This window comes from Hemitrygon akajei, chromosome 14 (genome assembly GCF_048418815.1).
Source record: "Hemitrygon akajei chromosome 14, sHemAka1.3, whole genome shotgun sequence".
Taxonomy (NCBI): Eukaryota; Metazoa; Chordata; class Chondrichthyes; order Myliobatiformes; family Dasyatidae; genus Hemitrygon; species Hemitrygon akajei.
In genome coordinates, this window is record NC_133137.1 from 42,049,967 (window position 1) to 42,071,132 (window position 21,166).

The 21,166-nt window shown below is 41.5% G+C and overlaps 1 protein-coding gene across 1 annotated transcript in view; it reads right to left on the reverse strand.

Moving 5' to 3' along the window:
• The window catches only part of LOC140738180 (cilia- and flagella-associated protein 54-like), a 90,337-nt gene that overhangs the window by 40,874 nt on the left and 28,297 nt on the right, over positions 1-21,166 (reverse strand). The window contains exons 6-8 of the mRNA XM_073065297.1: positions 20,436-20,579; positions 14,843-14,956; positions 14,645-14,746 (exon numbers count right to left, since the gene is read on the reverse strand). Of these exons, the coding sequence (XP_072921398.1) occupies positions 14,645-14,746; positions 14,843-14,956; positions 20,436-20,579 (360 nt within the window). The remainder of the gene's footprint in view (positions 1-14,644; positions 14,747-14,842; positions 14,957-20,435; positions 20,580-21,166) is intronic.

Genomic DNA, 21,166 nt, shown 5'->3' on the forward strand with positions numbered 1-21,166 from the left:
TGACCATGTCTGTATTTTTAATGCATTGTGTTGCTGCCACATGATTGGTTGATTAAATATTTGCATTAAAAAGCTGGTATATGGGTAGATCTAATAAAGTGGCCACAGATTGTCCCTTGGAATACCTTCCAACAACTTACCCACCACAGATGTCAGGTTCACTGACCAGTAGTTTCTCAGCTTACTCTCAGAGCCTTTTTTAAACTACGGAACAACACTGGCTATCTACTAAACCTCCAGCACCTCACCCCTGGTGAAGGATGTTTTAAATTCCTGTGGTAGGGCCCCTGCAATTTCTGCACTAGTCTCCCATAAGATCTGAGGGAACATCTTATTGGGGATTTATCCACCCTAATTTGCCTCAAGACAGTAAGCACTTCCTACTCTGTAATCCATATATGGCCCACAGCCTTACTGCTGTTTTGCGTCACTTCTATAGACTCCATTTCTGTCTCCAAAGTAAATACAGATGCAAAAAATCCATTTAGGATCTCCCCCAGCTCTTTCAGCTCAGGCATAGATGATCACGTAATCTTCAAGACCAGTTTTCTTTCTTTCCTATCATTTTACTCTTAATATACAGTATTGAGAACAAGTCTTTAGGCACATATTATACTGTATAGGTAGGGTGCCAAAGACTTGTGCACAGTACTGTACTAATTTTATGTATTGCACTGTACTGCTGCCACAAAAGAAACAAATTTCATGACATACGTGAGTGATGATAAACCTGTTTCTGATATGGGTCTCCATTGTGGACTGAGTGGGAAGGGGGCAGGGGAAGGGGGCAGAGAGAGGGGAATCATGGTTGGGAAAAGGGAAAGGGAGAGGGAAGCAATGATCAATAGACCAACAGCTTGGAATCAAATGACATTGTCTGGTGTCTCAGGGCTGGGTATGTCTGCACCCATACCACCCCTTCTCCCTGGCGCTCCTTCTCTGCCACCTGTCTCTCACCCTTTCCACAGTACTCCGCCCTCACCATTCCCAACATCCTTTGCTCCCACCAGATCTATAGACTCACTCTCCACCTCACATTGACCAATACAGTGCTATACATAATTCTTAGGCGCCCTCGCTATATACAAATGCATAAGACTTTTGCCCAGTATTCTATCTATGGAGGCCCTTGGGATTCTCCTTCATCTTGTCTGCTTCAGCAACCTCATTCTTCTTCCAAACCTCATGATTTCCCCCTTAAGATTTCCCTCTTGCACTTCTAATACTCAAGTACCTCATTTAATCCTTGTTGCCTATACCTGCTATGAAACTCTTTTTTTCTTCTTCTTCTTAATCAGGCCTTAATATCTCTCAAAAAACAAGGTTCTCTAAGCCTGTTTGTCTTGCCTTTTATTTTGACAGGAATATAAAAACTCTATACTCCCAAAATTTCACTTCCAAAGGTTTTCCACTTACCAAGCACACCTTTGCCAGAAAACAACCTGCCCCAATCCACACTTGTCACATACTTTCTGATACCAAAAAAATTGGCCTTTCTTCAATTTGGAATTTCTACCCGAGGACCAGACCTATCCTTCTGCATAAATTATATACACTATATCTAAAGTGTCCCCCTACATAAACTTCTGTTGTCTGCCCTCTCTTGTTCCTAAATAGAAGATCCAGTATAGCATCCCCTCTGGTTGGGACCTCTGTATATTTATTAAGGAAGCTTCCCTGAACATATTTGACAAACCCTATCCCATTCAGCCCTTTTATAAACAGAGTCCTGATGGAGAGTCTTGGTCCAAAACATCAACTCTTTACAGTTTTCCTCAGATGCTACCTGGGTTGCTGAGTTCTTCCAGCATTTTGTGTGCATGACAGCTCTTTTATAGTATGTGATTGCTAGTCAGTATGTGGAAAGTTTAATGTGGAATGTGGATCGTTTCTGCAAACTCTCAACAAATGGGTTCCTCTAAATCCCGCAGCACTATTGAATAGTCTAAAATGTAATCCCATTAATGTGGTCATTTCTTATTTCAGGGGGCAGGGGTTCAGATTTATGAATTATTAGGATCTCCTCTGGGGAAGGTACAACTTGTACAAAAGGGACGGATTATACCTGAACCTGAGGGGAATTAATATCCTTACAGGCAGGTTTGCTAGAGCTGTTCAGGATACAAAACTAATTAGGCAAGGGGATAGGATCTGGAGTGATGGTGCTGAGGTTGAAGTAGTTGGTTTAAGAACCAAGGCAGTGTGTAGTGAGACTGCTAGCAATGAGAGGCTGATGATAGGGCAAAATTGCAGTCAACAGGATGAGTTACAATGTAAAATATGGACTAAATCAAAAAGGGGGAAATGCAGTACTGACGGTGCTATATTAGAATACACACAGTATACAAAATAAGATTTGTTGTGCAGTTACAGATTGATATGTATGACGTTGTGGGCATCATTGAATCATGCTTGAAAGATTATAGCTGGGAGCTTAACATCCAAGGATACACACTGTATCGAAAGACAGGCAAGCAGGAAGTGGGGGAAGGGGCGGTACAAAATTAAATCAAATCATTAGAAAGAGGTAACATAGGGTCAAAAGGTGCTGAATCATTGTGGATAGAGCTAAGGAACTGCAAGGATAAAAAAGACCCTGATGGGAGTTAAACAGTAGTAAGGATATGGTCTACAAATTCCAATGGGAAATAGAAAACGTATGCCAAAAGGGCAACGTTACAATAGTCATAGGGGATTCCAACATGAGAAAATCAAAATGGTGCTGGATCCCAAGAGATGGAATTTCTAGAATGCCTACAAGATGGCTTTTTAGAGCAGCTTGAGGATGAACCCACTAGGGGATCAGCTTGAGGATGAACATACTAGGGATCAGCTACTCTAGATTGGGTGTTGTGCAATGAAATGAAATTGATTAGAGAGCTTAAGGAAAGATGATAAAGTCAGATGTATCAGTATTACTGTGGAGTAAAGAGAATTACAGAGGCATGAGAGAGGAGCAGGCCAAAATTAATTGGAAAAGAACACTGGCAGGGATGACAGCAGAGCAGCAATGGTTGGAATTTCTGGAAGCAATTTGGAAGGCACAGGAAATATACATCTCAAAAAGGAAAAAGTATTCTAAAGACAAAATGACATAACCGTGGCTAACAAGAGAAGTCAAAGCCAACTTAAAAGACAAAGGGTCTCAGCCCGAAACGTTGACTGCTCATTTCAACAGATGCTGCCCGACCTGCTGAGTTCATCCAGCTTGTTTGTATGTGTTGATCAGTCTTCTGTTCTTTGACTAAGTACTGTGGATTGAGCTCATAATAATGCATTTCCTAAAAGCTGTGAACCCAGTTTCATTTGCAACAATGCATCTCTGGTGCCTCTGAGACAAGAATGTTAGGTTTACAGGTAGTTGCGAAGACACTATATCTATGCTTTTCAAATATGAATAGTCCTCTGTTAGCACGTAACATACCAAATAATGTATAATGGATTTTAACTTGCATTCCTAAAGGCCATGAATGCCAGTTTAGGCATACTGGCGCCAGTAGAATGAATTTAATCAAAAGATGTGAAAACTTCAAAGAATTGTCTATAACTATGAACTGTCCTTTGTGTTTAGCAAATAAATATCAAGCCTCAATCACAAGGTGGTTAGACCTGTTCTGCCAGGGGTCTCTGCCAGCTGTAACCTTGTTTTGTTGAATAAAGAAACTGCCTTGTATCTACCGGTAACGCAACGCTCTGTGATTTCATCCATGCTACAACAACGACAATCCGGCAACGCTGTTGCTTTCATGTAGATAGCAATGAGCAATAGAGCCAGAGATATTGGACATCATTATGCTTCTGAAAGTGCAAAACGTAAAGGAAAGGAAGAAAAAGAAAGAAGAGACCAACTTGTGATATCAAAAACAGCTAAGTTGACATACTATTTGATGTTCATGGAGATGGTGATGGTGCTATAACGGCTGAAGCTGGAAATATAGGAACAACTAGTAATAGTGAGGCAGAAGGCATGATACAGCAACAGGCAGCATCCATTGAATGCGAAAGAACAAGTACTCTACTGATATTGGTGAATGGCCAAACAATCTAAATGATTGTGATCGTGAATATTGGATAGCCAAGGGAAGTGATGAATGTCAACATGCTGAGAGTGATTTCTCTTCATCCATGTGATTGTATGACAATAAAAACAAACCTCGGCACTGTCAGAAGTCTTATTTTACATATGTTCATAAACCTACAAACAAGCAACATGCAAGAAATTGGTTATGTTATTCAGAAAGCAAAGGAAGCCTATTCTGTTTCCCATTCAAGGTTATGACTTCAGGATGTTCATCAAAGTTTAGTGAAGGTTTAATGACTGGAAAAATGCAAGCAATCTATTACGTCAACATGAAGAAAGTTCCTCACATAGACAAGCTTTAATTTCACTGTCGATGCACGAAAACAAAGCTAAATGTGTCGATTCCCACTTTGTGAAAGAAATGGAGACTGAACAAAAGTATTGGCGCACACTTCTAGAGCGAATAATCGAAGTTGTAAAGTTTTTAGTAGAACGAGGCCTTTCATTTTGTGGTAGTGATGAAACTGTTGGCTCTCCTCATAATGGAAATTACTTGGGGCTGTTAGAATTACTGGTCAATGTTTGACCCTTTTCTGGCAGAGCATATAAATGCTCATGCAAACAAAGGAAGGGGGCATAAATCATACCTATCTAAAACAACAAGTGAGGAATTCATCAACCTGATTGGATTCAGCATACTGGAACACATTAAGTGAAGAAATACAAGTATTATTCTGTTTCATTGGATTCTACTCCAGATATATCTAATGTGGACCAGCTGACTTTGACTGTGCGCTATGTTTTGCCGTCTGGACCAGTTGAAAGATTTGTGAAGTTTTTGGATATGGAAGGTCATATTGTTGAACAGCTTGCTCAAAGTTTACTTGACTTTTTAAAAGGAAAATGACATTGATATAAAAGACTGCCGTGGTCAAAGTTATGACAATGCCAGCAACATTAGTGGCAAGTATTGTGGCTTACAAGCACGAATTAAAGATCTGAATGAGTTTGCGGATTACATTCCACGTTTTGCACATTCACCAAGTTTGGTTGGAAAATGTGCTGCTGAATGTTGTCAAGAAGCATTAATTTTCTTTCAATTTGTAGAAAGCCTGTACACATTTTTTTCTGCTTCTACTTATCGGTGGGATCTCCTTTCTGCTGCATTATCTGATGGTGGTGCTCATTTGCCCATTGTGAAAAGAATGTCAGATACCAGGTGGTCAGCTCATGCAGATGCAACAAAAGCACTTTTACACAGCTTTTCTGCAATAAAACTAGTCTTGGATGACATTTCAAATAACAATGATCAGAAGCCAGAGTGTCAACAACAGGCTCGTAGACGACTTTCAACCATGATGAAGTTGGAAACAGGAATAATGGCCATATTCATATTGTGGGATCAAGTATTACAGTGTTTTCAAATGACCAGTGCTTCTTTGCAACCTTCTGGCCAAGACTTGAACATAGCTTGTGTGCTTTATGAATCCTTGCATGGATATATTCAAGCTATGCAGTCTTTTTCAGGCATTGAGCAAAAAGCCAAGGATCTGACTAAGTATGAAGATTATCAACAGCAAGCTCGAAGAAACCACAAGCAAAATCACGCGTATGATTATTTCAGTGGTTCCAGCACTCTTGATCCACTTGTTGAATCTCAGACACCTTCTCAGAAGTTTAAAAGCTGAACATTTCATGCCATTATTGACAGCTTGCTTTCTGCCCTGTCAAAAAGGCAAAAAGCTTATCTAAAGGTGAATGGTGTTTTTGGATTCCTTCAGTCGTTTACACCTGAAGAGATCGTAAAGAAGTCATCAAATTTTATTAAATCAAATCCGGAAGATCTGGAAGAAAGTCTTGATGAAGAATTTGTGCAGTTTACTGAACTGTTGAAAACTGATCTTGCTTCTCATATTGGCGCCAAACAAGAGCTTGTAGAGTTACAGTTGTACCGTTTGATAGCTGACAATTCTTTGGTGTCATGTTTTCCAAATGTAGAAAATGCCTTGCGCATTTATTTGTCACTCATGGTTACCAACTGCAGTGGAGAATGTTTGTTTTAAAAACTGAAAAGGGTTAAAAATGAACTAAGGAGAACCATGGGTCAAAACAGATTGAACAATCTCACTCTAATGAACATTGAACATGAACTTCTGTGTGAAATAGACATTTCCAATATCATCAACAAATTTGCTCATGCTAAATCTAGAAAATCTAACTTTTAAATTGTAGTTTTGTTACTTTTGACATTTGAAATTGATACCTATATGTAAGTAATACTATTACTTAAGTGTCAGACATTTGTCGTATTATCTGGCTGTATAGCAAATGAAAAAATTGAATTACTTTATTATGCAAGTAAATAATTTATGTATTAATACTTAAGTGCATATTTTTTTAAATTTAGGGCTCCTTTATAACATATGCTACAGGCCCCTCACTAGCTTGATCCGGCGTTGGCTCTCAGGGTCTCTTGAGTGGCCGTTATTCAATATGCCAAGTACGTGGCCTAGAAGATTAGCTCACCTTTGGAGTTCTGGGATTTCATGGCTGTGGAGGCGGGCGGACTCATGATCAATGCCTCTGCAGGGAATCAGTGTGTCGTGGGAAAAAAGGTGACACAACAAACTTTCAACGTTGTAAGTCAGCGACACACACAAAATGCTGGTGGAACGTATTAGGCCAGGCAGCATCTATAGGGAGAAGCGCTGCCGATGTTTCGGGCCGAGACCCTTCATCGGGACTAACTGAAAAGAAAGATAGTAAGAGATTTGAAAGTAGGAGGGGGAGGGGAAAATGCAAAATGATAGAAGACCGGAGGGGGTGGGGTGAAGCTGGGAGCCGGACAGCTGATTGGCAAAAGGGATACAGAGCTGGAGAAGGGAAAGGATCATGGGATGGGAGGCCGAGGGAGAAAGAAAGGGGGAAGGGAGCACCAGAGGGAGATAGAGAACAGGCAGAGTGTGAGTTGGCTGGTGTGGTATACTGCATCCGGTGCTCCTGGTATGGCCTTTTATATATTGGTGAGACCCGACGCAGACTGGGAGATCATTTCACTGAACACCTACACTCTGTCCGCCAGAGAAAGCAGGATCTCCCAGTGGCCACACATTTTAATTTCATGTCCCATTCCCATTCTGATATGTCCATCCATGGCCTCCTCTATTGTCAAGATGAAGCCACACTCAGGTTGGAGGAACAACACCTTATATACCGGCTGGGTCGCCTCCAACCTGATGGCATGAACATAGACTTCTCTAACTTCCGTTAATGCCCCTCCTCCCCTTCTTACCCCATCCCTGACATATTTAGTTGTTTGTTTTTTTTCTCTCTCTCTGCCCATCACCCTGCCTGTTCTCCATCTCCCTCTGGTGCTCCCTTCCCCCTTTCTTTCTCCCTAGGCCTCCTGTCCCATGATCCTTTCCCTTCTCCAGCTCTGTATCCCTCTTGCCAATCACCTGCCTGGCTCTCAGCTTCACCCCACCCCCTCTGGTCTTCTCCTATCATTTTGCATTTTCCCCTCCAGCTCCTACTGTCAAATCTCTTACTATCTTTCCTTTCAGTTAGTCCTGACAAAGGGTCTTGGCCCGAAACGTCGACAGTGCTTCTTACTATAGATGCTGCCTGGCCTGTTGCATTCCACCAGCATTTTGTGTGTGTTGCTTGAATTTTCAGCATCTGCAGATTTCCTCGTGTTTGCTTTTGTAATCAGCGAGTTGTTTGTTATGTCTCCCCTCTCGCTGTGAAACAGAGACACCCCTCTTTTTCTTATTAGGGAGAGAGAGAGAGCCTGTGGTATATCGAATTACCAGGTGAATTACCAGTCTTTGGGGTACTTCAAGTCTGTGTCTTTATTGATGCTTTGCTGCATGCTTGAGTGTTTGCGGGGGGGCGATGCTTTTTTGCTGGTGGGGGAGGGACGATCGTTTGCTTGCTGTTGCTTACGCATGGGAGGGGGAAGCTGGGGGGGGCTTTGGGGTTTAACTGTCATTCATTCCTTGGGGTAATCCTCTGTTTTTGTGGATGGTTGCGAAGAAAAAGCATTTCAGGATGTATACTGTATACATTTCTCTGACATTAAATGTACCTTTGAAAGTTTCTTTAGATACATTAAGTGTAAAAAGAGAGATGACAATGGTTATCAGGCCACTGAATAATGAAGCTGGAGAGGAAGTAATGGGAATGACGGATATACTGAGTAAGCATTTTGCATCAGCCTTCGCACTGAAAGATACTAGCAGTACGGTGGAAGTTCGAGAGTGTCAGGGAGCAGAAGTGTGTCAAGTTGCCATTACTAGAGAGAAGGTTCTTGAAAAACAGAAAGGTCTGAAGGTAGATAAGTCACCTGGACCAGATAGCATACACCCTAGAGTTTTGAAAGGGGTGGCTGAAGAGATAGTGGAGGCATGAGTAATGATCTTTCAAAAATCAGTTGATTCTGGCATGGTTCTGGTGGAATGCAAAACTGTGAATGTTACTCCACTCTGCAACAAGGGAGCGAGGCAGAAGCAAGGAAATTATAGGCCAGTTCGTTTGACCTCAGTGGTTCAGAAACTGTTGGAGTCAATGTTTAAGGATGTGGTTTCAGGGTAATTGGAGGCACATGATCACAATATGATTGAGTTCAACTTGAAATTTGTTAGGGAGAAAGTAAGGTCTGATGTAGCAGTATTTCAGTAGAGTAAGGGAGATTACAGTGGTACGAGAGAAGAGTTGGCCAAGTTGGAAGGAGCTACTGGCAGGGATGTTAGCAGAGCAGCAATATCGTGTGTTTCTGGGAAAAATGAGGAGGGTGCAGGACATATGTATTCCAAAAATGAAGAAATACTCAAATGGTAAGATAGTACAACCATGGTTGACAAGGGAAGTCAAAGTTACTGTAAAAGCAAAAAGAAAGAGCATACAACAAAGCAAAAATTAATGGGAAGATAGAGGATTAGGAAGCTTTTAAAAATCTACAGAGAGCAACTAAGAAAATCATTAGAAGGGAAAGGATGAAATATGAAAGCAAGCTGGCAAATAATATCAAAGTGGATAGTAAAAGTCAAGTATGTTAAAAATAAAAGAATATGAGAGTGGATATAGGACTTCTAGAAAATGAGGCAGGAGAAATAATGGGGGACAAGGAGATGGCTGATGAACTGAATGAGTATTTTCATCAATCTTCACTGTGGAAGGTACTTGCAGTATGCCTGATGTTGTAGTGTGTGAAGGAAGAGAAGTGGGTGCAGTTACTGTTACAAGAGAGAAGGTGCTCAAAAAGCTGAAAGACCTAAAGGTACATAAGTCACCTGAACCAGATGAACTGCACCCAAGGGTTCTGAAAAAGGTAGCATTAGAGATTAGATGGCATTGGAAATGATCTTTCAAAAATCATTGGACTCTGGCATGGTTCCAGAGGACTGGAAAATTGCAAATGTCACTCCACTCTTTAAGAAAGAAGGAAGGCAACAGAAAGGGAATTATAGACCAGTTAGCCTGACCTCAGTGGTTGGGAAAATGTTAGAGTCAATTGTTAAGGATGAGGTGATGGAGTACTTGGTGACACAGGACAAGATAGTACAAAGTCAGTATGGCTTCCTTCAGGGAAAGTCCTGCCTGACAAACCTGTTCGTATTCTTTGAGGAGATTACAAGTAGGATAGATAAAGGGGATGCAGTGGATGTTGTACATTTGGACTTTCAGAAGGCCTTTGACAAGGTGCCACACATGACGCTGCTTACCAAGTTAAGAGCCCATGGTATTACAGGAAAGTTACTAACATGGTTAGAGCATTGGCTGATTGATAGGCAGTGAGTGGGAATAAAAGAATCCTTTTCTGGTTGGCTGCCAGTACTAGTGGTGTTCCGCACGGGTCAGTGTTGGGACCACTTCTTTTTATGCTGAAAATAAATGATTCAGATGATGAAATAGATGGCTTTGTTGCCAAATTTGCAGATAATACAAAGATTGGTGGAGGGGCAGGCAGTGTTGTGGAAACAGGAAGGCTGCAGAAAGACTTCAACAGATTAGGAGAATGGACAAGAAAGTGGCAAATGAAATACAATATTTGAAAATGCACAGTCATCCACTTTGGTAGTAGAAACAAATGTGTGGACTATTTTCTAAACAGGGAGAAAATCTAAAAATCTGAGGTATAAAAGGACTTGGGAGTCCTTGTGCAGAACACCCTAAAGGTTAACTTGCAGGTTGAGTTGGTGGTGAGGAAGGCAAATGCCATGTTAGCATTCATTTGAAGAGGTCTAGAATACAAGAGCAAGGATGTGATGCTGAGACTTTAAGACACTGGTGAGGCCTCACCTTGAGTATTGTGAACAGTTTTGGGCCCCTCATCTTAGAAAAGATGGGCTGGCATTGGAGAGGGTCCAGAGGAGGTTCACAAGGATGATTCCAGGAATGAAAGGGTTATCTTATGAGAAACATTTGATGGCTCTGGGTTTGTACTCGCTGGAATTCAGAAGGATGAGGGGGGATCTCATTGAAATCTTTCAAATGTTGAAAGGCCTAGACAGAGTAGATGTGGAAAGGATGCTTCCCATGCTAGGAGAGTCTAGGACAAGAGGGCACAGCCTCAGGATAGAGGGGCACGCTTGCAAAACAGTGATGCGGAGAAATTTCTTTAGCCAAACGGTGGTGAATTTCTGGAATTTGTTGCCACATGCAGCCGTGGAGGCCATGTCTTTGGGTGTATTTAAGGCAGAGATTGATAAGTTACAGGGAGAAGGCTAGAAACTGGAGTTGAGGAGGAGAAGAAAATAGGATCAACCATGATTGAATGGCAGAGCAGACTCGATGGGCCAGATGGCCTAATTCTGCTCCTATGTCTTATGGTCTTATGATAAAATAGGCCATGGTCAGTATGGTTTCCACAAGGGAAAATCTTGCTTGACAAATCTGTTGGAATTTGTTGAAGAAATAATAAGCAGGATAGACAATGTTTGATGTTGTGTACTTGGATTTTCAGAAGGCCTTTGACAAGGTCCCATGCATTAGGCTGCTTAACAAGTTAAGAATCCATGCTATTACAGGAAAAATACTAGCATGGACAAAGCAGTAGCTGATTAGCAGGAGGCAAAGAGTGGGAATAAAGGGAGCCTTTTCCGGTTGGCTGCTAGTGACTAGTGGTGGTTCACAGGTGGGGGAGTCTAAGACCAGCGTCAGAATAGAGGGATGTTAATTTAGAACGGAGGTGAGGAGGAATTTCTTTAGATAGGGAGTGGTGAATCTGTGGAGGCCAAGTCATTGGGTATATTTAAGGTAGGGGTTGATAGATTCTTGATTAGTCAGGACATGAAGGGATACAGAGAGAAGTAAGGAGATTGGGGCTGAGAGGTAAAATGGATCAGCCATGATGAAATGGCAGAGTAGACTCGATGAGCCAAATAGCCTAATTCTGCTCCTATAACTTCTGTACCACATTGAGTTAATTAAAAATCAAAGGCTGCCCTGCCACATCAGTCTTTACCTGATACCACTGTCCAAACTGCAGTGCTGTGTGCAGAGTACTGGGATGAGCAACGTCTCTGTGAAGCAGAGTACACAGCAGTCCCTGATGTAGTTCTGGTACAGCAGTCTTGTTCTGAGTTTATTTTCCAGAGAATATACATTAGCCAGGAAGATGGTAGGGAGTGGTGGTTTCAGGGCCCTGTTTTTCAGTTTTAGCTGCAGCCCAGTCTTGTGGCCTCACTTCAAGTAAGAAACTGCACTCACTACGTAGGTTAACATCACTTAAAAGATATAGTTACCCCAGAGAGTCTGTAGAGGAAAAAGATGTTGTGTATTTTCAGGGCCACAGAATTGCAGTTATGATGCAAGACAATTCAGCATTATTGCCTGTGCCACATAATACCAAGGGTAAGAAAAAGAGGATAGGACAAATGAATGCATTGCTGAATAGCTGGTACTACTTGAACCACTGGAATTTCTTCAAGGACCTACCGAATGTTCAAAAGACTAGATAGGGTGGATGTAGAGAGGTTGTTTCCTGTGGTGGGGGTATCCAAACTAGATGGCACAGCCTCAAAACTGAGGGGTGACCCTTTAGAACAGAGGTAAGGAGGAATATTTTTTCCACCAGAGTGTAGTGAATCTGTGAAATGTTCTACCACAGAAAGTGGTAGAGGCCAAGTCCATGGGGAATATTTAAGGCAGGTTGATAGTTTCTTGGCCCGAAACGTTGGCTAACTCTTTTCTCACAGATGCTGCCTGACCTGCTGAGTTCTTCCAGCGTTGTGTATGTATTCTTTGATCCACAGCATCTGCAGTTGTATTTTTGTGTTTTGATAGTCTCCAATCATGGCAGGTATATGGGGTTGAGTGGGATCTGGGATCAGCCATGATGGGATGGTGGAGCAGACTTGAAGGGCTGATTGGCCTAATTTTGCTCATAGGGGTCTTATGGTCTTATGGAGATCTGTGCAAGAAAGGCAAAATTACATCTGAACTGGAGGGGTACAATATACTTGAAGGGTGATTTGCAGGTGCTAGCTACTCAAGAGGGTTTAAACTACTCTTGCTGGGTGTAGGATGCAAAGTAGTAATCAAACAGAAGAGAAAGTTAAAGCAAATACCAAGGTTAGAGCAGCAAGTCCAGTGGATAGGACAGTGAATGTGGAGGGTCTGACAGGCTAAACTGCATTTACTTTAATGCAAGAAACCTGACATATAAGACAGATGAACTTGGGGCATGGGTCAGCATTTGGAATTCTAATATTAAAGCTATTATGGGAACATGGCCAAGAGATGAGCAGGACTTGCAGCTCAATGTTCTGGGATATCGATATTCTTGGTGTGATAAAGGTAGATGTAAGAGGAAGGGGAGTTGCTCTATTGTTTAGAGACAGCATTACAGCAACATTCAAAGAGGATATCCCAGAGAAACATTTTGTGAGGCTATATGGATAATAAGTAAGGGGTGACTCTTTGTTGGTATTATACTTCAAATCCTCTTTTCCTCCCCCCCTCCCCACCACCCAGTAGTAAGCAGGAACTAGAGGAAGTATGTAGCGAAATTGCGGATAGGTGCAAGAACAATAGTGTTATGATATTACTTTATTTTACCATTCCTGACTTGACTGGGATAGCCTTAGGGAAAAAGTTGATAAACTGTTGTGATGGAAATAACTGGTTCTTTGAGTCTCAACAGTAGAGGCCTGGACACACAGTTTTAATAATAAGGAGTTTATTATTAAAGGGAAAGTCAGGTCAACACAAGCAACTACAATACACAGGAAGCGGTGTGGGGACAGGGTATGGTTACACATACAAAGAACAAGGGAAAAGCACTACAACAGCTATCCCCCTTGACCTTGGATAGCCATGGCTCCCTTACCAGGACAAACGATAGACCTTCCCAAACATAAATTAATGCACTTACCTCCAATGAGGTGGTCTGTAAGAGAGAGCGAGCCAGGGATATGTCTCACCTTTTATAGCATGGGGCTGGGCGAGATAATCCAATTAAGGTGACCAATAATTTAGGTGTGCATTGATTAGTTGGGAGGGACCAAATGTTGATTGGCATGTGGTGTGTCCTCCGACCAACCAGGTGGCAGTGCATCTGTCACATGGCCGGTATCTCTGGATACACAAGTATGTCCAGGAAAGTTTTCTGAAGCTATGGGGAGATTGCTCTACTAGAGAAGGGACTGTGCACAATCTCCTTTTCGGAAATGAGGCTGGCAATAGTTTACGAGGTAGTGGGGGAGTATTTGGGTCCAGTGACTATAATTCTGTTATGCAACAACGTTTAAGTGGCATCTTTGACAGGTACTTAAAAGAGCAAGAATAGTGGGATGCGGAATTAGTGGAGGCAAATGGCATTTTCATAGACAGGCATAATACTCAGCATAGATGTGATGAGCCAAAGGGCCTATTTCTCTGTTGTAGAATTCTATGACTCTATGAGAATGACCAGTTTGTTCTTTTTTTCAAAAAAGACCAGGAGGAGACTTAACTGGTGTGTTAAAATTATGAAAAGCCTCAACAAATTAAACTACAAAGACCCATTTCCCTTGACAGAGGGGTCAGTAATCCCAGGGACATAGTTTTTCATTCATTAGAAGAAGGGAACTGTGGAATAAAATGTTAACTCAAAAAGCACTGGCATTTGGAATCAATACCTGGAAGACTGGTGTTGGAATAAAAAATGACTACATCTAAAAAGGTAACTGGAAAATCATTTGAAAAACTTGTATTGTGAAAGTGTATTGACCTAGAAGGTAGGTCAAACTTATCACATTTAAGCCTACAACAAGAAGAAGTTGCATTTTATTCGTATCCTTACAGCAAGAAAATAAAACAGGGCATTTTCCATGACCACACTGAATATTGACAGTTTGGCGCATGGTAAAGAACAGTCTTTATACCAAAGAAATGGGATGGTTTATTGACTAACTGTCCACACTTCAATGATTATGAACCATAATGATTATCTTTTTATTTAATTAAGCATTATGATGGATAGAGATCAATGAACAGTAGCTTTACCAAATGTTTAAAATAACATCACAATTCAATGACGCATTTATGCAGAATAATTTTAGAAAGCATCACTTCTTCATGGTCCCCAATTAACCAAGGTTAACCTTGGTTCAATACTATTCTAGTTACTTAAAAACTTACATTGTGGGTGTCTCTGTAGTTAGTTTTCAACTTAGGTCGCAAAATTCCTTTTGGTTTTCTTCTACTTTCAAAAACTGCTCTTTTGAAGATCATTACAGATACCTAAAACAGGTAATGTATTTTCAATCCAAATGTATTTTTTTTAAAAACAAAAGATGTTAAATTTCACTGAACATTTTATATTGCCACATTAGGTACCTTGATAGTGGCCTCCCTAAAGATTTTAGTAGTTTCAGGACTTGGAGGAGATGAGCTCATCATTTCCAGATGGTTTAATTCACTGATCTTCCCTAAAGCACGGCGAGCGAATGTCTATTTTAAAACAACAAAGGGAATATTAACATGCTAAATGAAGAATGAGAATATGTAGCATATTAATTTACCACAAAATGGTACATTGGCCCAGAATTTGCAGCCCATAGCACAGAAACAAAGTTTGCTGTCATTCTCAAAAGATTAAGCAACCTCTGAAGCACACATTTTCTATTTCTTATTTTATGTCAAAGGATGTCATTTCTATTTCTATGGTGTCATCAACAGTGGTCCCATTAATCAAGATGAAGATTCCTTTAAATTCTGCAACAGTTCTCATTAAAGGTCAGTGAAGTATCCACATCTGAGGCCATATCCAAAAGTTCTGACAGGTTATTAAGAGAGGTGAGAGAATATACTTGTAATGGCAACTTGATAAACTCGGGCTACATTCCCTGGATGAACAAAGGTAAGAACGGGCATAATAATGTTGGTCAGAGTTAAAGGACAATCATGGAATTTCACAGGACAGATCATTGCATCTGTTCCATCTTTATCCAAGAGTATGCCAAAGCTATCTCCACTGTCAAACAATGAAATTGCAAATTCTTAGAGATGATGGGCAAGAACAACTGATCAAATAGAATTGAGAAGTTAAAGTATAATTAATTAATTAATTATGAAAACAATTAAAGACCTCATTTTAAAACATTCTGCAAAGGAATAACATGAGTGGATGCTGTATGAGATTTAAGAAAGCAGCAAGCTATGTTAAGGGGTAAGCAAATCATACGTTCCTTGGATAATATGACCATATGACATTGGAGCAGAATTAAGCCTTTCAGTCATGGCTGATTTATTATCCCTCTCAACATCATTCTCCTGCCTTTTCCCATAACTTCTGACACATTTACTAATCAAGAACCTATCAAGCATTGCTTTTAATATATACAATCACTTGGCCTCCACATCTGTGGACAGCATGGTAGCATAGTGGTTAGCACAATGCTTTACAATACAAGGAACATGGGCTTAATTCACACTGCTCTCTGTAAGGGTTTGTATGCTTTCCCTGTGACCGTGTCGGTTTCCTCTGGGTGCTCCAGTTTCCTCCCACAGTCCAAAGACATAACAGTTGGTAGGTTAATTGGTCATTGTAAATTGTTCTGTGATTAGGCTAGGGTTAAATCGAGCATTGCTGGGTGGGCAGCTCAAATTGTCACAAGGGCTTACTGTGGTGGTTCAGTCCGAAGTCCGTGGTCTGGTCCACGGACTCTGGACTCCGGGTTTTCCGGCAGTCCCTTGCTGTGGTTGGACTTAACTAGAAACACCTGAGGCTCACATTGGAACTGGGAATATAAGTGGCCCTGGCATCGAGTGTGGTTGGGGGGGGTTGTCTTGTCTTGTCTTGTCTTGTCTTGTCAAGATACTCATGGCACAGATGGCTGCTGGAAGGCTAGAATGGACTCTTGCCATCCTTGGGGCCGCATTGGAGAACCATGACTTCTGGGAGCCTTGCTGGTAGTAGTCAGAGCGGTCATTGCGCTATGGATTCAGCTGTTTCCTGGGCCAGCTGGGTGGCCATCAGCCACTCTGAGCTAGGTAGGGATCTGGCTGCTTCTGTAGCCAGCAAAGGCTGCCGGCCGTAATGGCTACTCGGAGCTACCCCGATGCAGAGGTGCAACTGTCTGTCGTTCCTTGGTATTTGTCTCTTCCTGTCCTTGCCCCCGCGGGGTAAGTCCAGCCATTCTGCCATTGCCCTGCCGGGGGATCTGTCTTGTCTTTGCCTCCGTTGGTAGGTCAGGCTGTTCTGCCATTTCCCCAAGGATGGTCCTGCCCCACCTTGGTGTGAAGTTATAGATGAGTCCCGGCTTGTTAGTGGATAAGTCCCGGCTCCATGTTGATGTACAGTTCCTAGTCTGCCCCTAGCTCCAGCCTCCAAGTTCCCCAAGCCTGCAGCCTCCAGCCTCAAGCCTCGAGCCAAGCCTCAAGACCCCAAGTCCCTAACCAAGCCTCGTCACGTCCTCGCCTGGGTTTGGGGGTCCGAGCCCGAGGCAAGACCCAGGTTCTGGGTCCTTGTCCAGTCTCAGGCTTGGAGTCCACCCCAGACTCCTTGTTCCCAGTCCCTCATTCTGGTCCTGCTTCCCCTGCCTGGACTGCATCCCGTCCCATCCTTGGGTTCTGTCTCATCCTGTTTCCAGGACTCCAGTGTCTGTGTCCTGCAGTTGGGTCCTGATTCAACATCCGACTTATGACACTTGCTCTGTGTTGTATCTGAATAAAATAAAAATAAAATTAAAAATTCTAATCTCAAACTGCTTTGCTGTCATATCCACTTTGGGGGAAGGTTTTGGGAGTAAACCCAGAGGAAAAATCCAGAGCTGGAGTCATTAAATCAGTTCTACATTGACTTCAATGCTGAATAGCAACTCCCGCTAGTATCAAACTGCATTGGTCTCTGTTGTTCTTTTGGATTCATAAGCTGCATGGAGAGGGGGAGCCTGGTGTGTAGGCAACAGCTTGCTCTCCATACATACTGCCTTGAGTATTGATTTTGACATAGATAATTAGGAAGCAACATCCATGATCAATCCCAACCAACAAAAGGCCACCGTGGCCTCCACAGCTATCTGTTGCCACAGATTCACCACCCTCTGGCTATAGTTGTTCCTTCTCATCAGTTGTTCTAAAGGGATGTCCTTCTAATTTGAATCTATGTCCTCTGGTCCTAGAGTCCCCACTATAGGTAATGTTCTCTCCACATCCACTCTATCTAGGCCTTTCAATATTCAATGGGTTTCAATGAGATCCTTCCTCATTCTTCTAAGCTCCAGTGAATATAGGGCTAGTGCTATCAAGCATGCCTGATACATTAGCCATTTCATTCCTGGAATCACTCTTGTGAACTTCCTCTGGACCATCTCCAATTCCTTAGATAAGGGGCCAAAATCTACTTTCAATACTTTAAGAGATGTCTGACCAATGTTTTATAATGCCTCAGCACTACAACCTGGTTTTTAATATTCAACTCCTCTCGAAATGAACATGAATACATATTGCATTTTCCTTCCTTACTACCAATTCAACCTACAAGTTAACCTTCAGGAAATCCTGCACATGGACTCCAAAGTCTCTCTGCACAAGTGATTTCTGAATTTTATATCCAATTAAAAAATGGTCTATGCCTTTATTCTACCTGCCAAATTGCATGACCATGCACTTCCCTACACTGCATTCCATCTGCCACTTTTTTGCCCATTCCCCTAATTTGTCTAAGTTCTTCTGTAAACTTCCTGCTTCTACCTGCCCCTTCACCTACCTTTGTATCATCTACAAAAATGGGCACAAAGGCATCAATTCTAGTATCCAAATCATTGACACACGATGTGAAAAGGAGAGGCCCCAACACAAACTCTTGCAGAACACCACTAATCACTGCCAGCCAAACAGAAAATGCCCCTTTTTCCCCACACTTTGCCTTCTGCCAGTCAGCCAATCTTCTGCCATGCTAATTTCTTTCCTGTAATACTATGGGCTCTTATCTTAGTGTCTCATGTGTGGCACCTTGTAAAAGGACTTCTGAAAATCCAAGTAAACAACATCTACAGACTCTCTTTTGTCTATGCTGCTTATTACTTCTTCAAAGAATTCCAACAGGTTTGTCAGGCAAGATTTCCTTAAAGAAATCATGCTGACTTTGGCCTATTTTATCATGTGCCTTCCAAGTACCCTGAAACCTCATCCTTAGTAATAGACTCCAACATCTTTCCAATCATTGAAGTCAGATTAACTGGCCTCTAATTTCCTGTCTTTTGTTTCCCTTACATTTTAAATAATGGAGTGACATTTGCAATTTTCCATTCCTCTGGAATCTGTCCAGAATCTAGTGATTCTTGAAAGATCACTACTAGTGCCTCCACAATTTCTTCAGCTACCTCCATCAGAACCCTGGAGTGTAGTCCATCTGGCCCAGGTGACTTATCTACTTTCAGACCTTTCAGTTTTCCAAGCACCTTCTCCTTAGTAGTGACGAGTACACTCACTTCTGCCCTGACACTCTTGAAGTTCTAGCATACTGTTGGTGTCCTCCACAGTGAAGACTGGCGCAAAATACTTATTAAGCTAATCTGCGATTGTTTTGCCCCCATTGCTACTTCTCCATTGTAATTTTCCAACAGTCCAATATCCACTCATGCCTTTCTTTTACTTGTTTATATCTGGAAAAATAACTTCTGGCATCCTCTTTTATATTACAGGCTTCTATTCTCTTCTTATTGATTTTTTGTTACCTTCTGTTGGTTTATAAAAGCTTCCCAATCCTTTTGCTTCCCAATAATTTTTGATATATTAGATGTCCTCTCTTTTCCTTTTATGCTATTTTTTACTTCTCGTCAGCCCGTTACCTCATTCTTCCTTTAGAATACTTCTTCTTTGAGATGAATCTATCTTGCACCTTCTAAATTGCTTCCAAAAACACCAGCCATTGGTGTATTGCCATCCTCCCTGCTAGTGTCCTCTTCCAATCAACTTTAACCAGTTCCTCTCTTATGCTTCTGTAGCTCTCTTTACTCCACTGTAATACATACATCTTGTTTTAGCTTCTCCCTTTCAAACTGCAGGGAGAATATATTATGATCACTGACTCTTAAGTGTTTCTCAACTTTAAGCTCACTAATCAAATCTGGTTCATTTAGCAACCCCCAATCCAGAATTGCCTTTTCCCGCATGGGCTCAACCACAAGCTGCTTTAAAAAGCCATCTTGTAGGTGTAACACGTTCTTTATGTACAAGCCATACCTTCTCCTGAAGAAATTCCAATGATCCAGAAATCTGAAATCCTGCTGTCTGCATCAATTCATCAGCCACACTTTTATTTGCCAAATCATCGTATTCTTACCCTAACTAGCTTTGGGTACAGGCAGCAATCCAGAGTGGTCCTACTTACAGTTTTCTACCAAGTTCCCTATATTCTCTCTTCAGGGCCTCATCTTGACTCTAAACATCAACTGTCCATTTCCCTCCACAGTTGCTGTCTGACCTGTTGAGTTCCTCCAGCAGCTCTTCTTTTTTGCTCCAGATTCCAGCATCTGCAGTCTCTTGTGCCTCCACTAACCATATCTCCCTTGATTCCCTTAATATCCAGTAATTTATAATTCCAGGGCCAGAGACAGACAAGACAGAGATGTTCCTGCATCTATATATCTAACATGCATAAGGCTAAGAAAGAAAATAAGGCGAGTGCTCAAGAATTTAGTTAATTACAGGAAAACATATCAAATGGAAAATGAAGTTAAAAGTAATTAATTTTTAAAGAAGTTATATTTTTTTAGATGAATAAGAGGAATGTGGAAGTCATCAAGGTATTTCTCTGCCAATATGAAGGTTTGGCAGATGTGAATGTTGATTAAAAGTGATTTGCATTTTTACTTATTGCGTGGCACAATTGAAGAATGGATTATGCAGTGTGGAGTGAATATAAAAATATGTAGCATGAACAAAGATTAAATAAATGTTGATTGGAACAATTAAAATATTATACCTCTCCAAGTATGCCAGAGTCACAGTCATAGTAACACTGACACACAGCTGTATAAAGTGTGGCTCTCCAGCTAAGATAGCGAACTGTCAAAAGTGGGGCAGATGATTCCATGCTGATGCTGGCCCACAGTACATATTCAAAAGCCTATTCAAACAACATGAATTATGAAACACAGTCAGATTCTCAATATAGCTGAAAATTAAACTATACCCACAGTGTTTCTTTTTAATTTATCTATATTACCTGGACTAGAAATTCTCTGATTTTAAATTGATCCATAATCAGGTATTGTGTCACTTACCTGCAGCTGTTCATCCCAGCACTGCTCATGCCCAATTTTCTGTCATTATCACTGTGTAACAGCAAGTCCTTATTTTCTGTGGGCAAACATTATTCTCCCAATTATAGCACAGCAGGGGTTTGTTGGCAAACTGATACCTTTCAGAATTGTAGCTGATCCTGTGCTAATTACCATAAAATCTCAGAAAGGTATCAGGCTACTGCTGCACATTAGCTTGAGGTTTCCAACCAAGTTGCTGGGAATGCAACCTCAACAGGAAAGACAGTGAGCACTAGTATTCACTCACACTAGCCTGCTGGGTGCAGGTTCAAAAAGATATATGGTTAATCATCATGGATTTATACCTTGGTCTGTGCAGCCTCACAGGAATCTCACTTGTCCATTCTCACTCCCAAGGTAAATAATGTTAATAAGCAAGCGGTAGAGAACA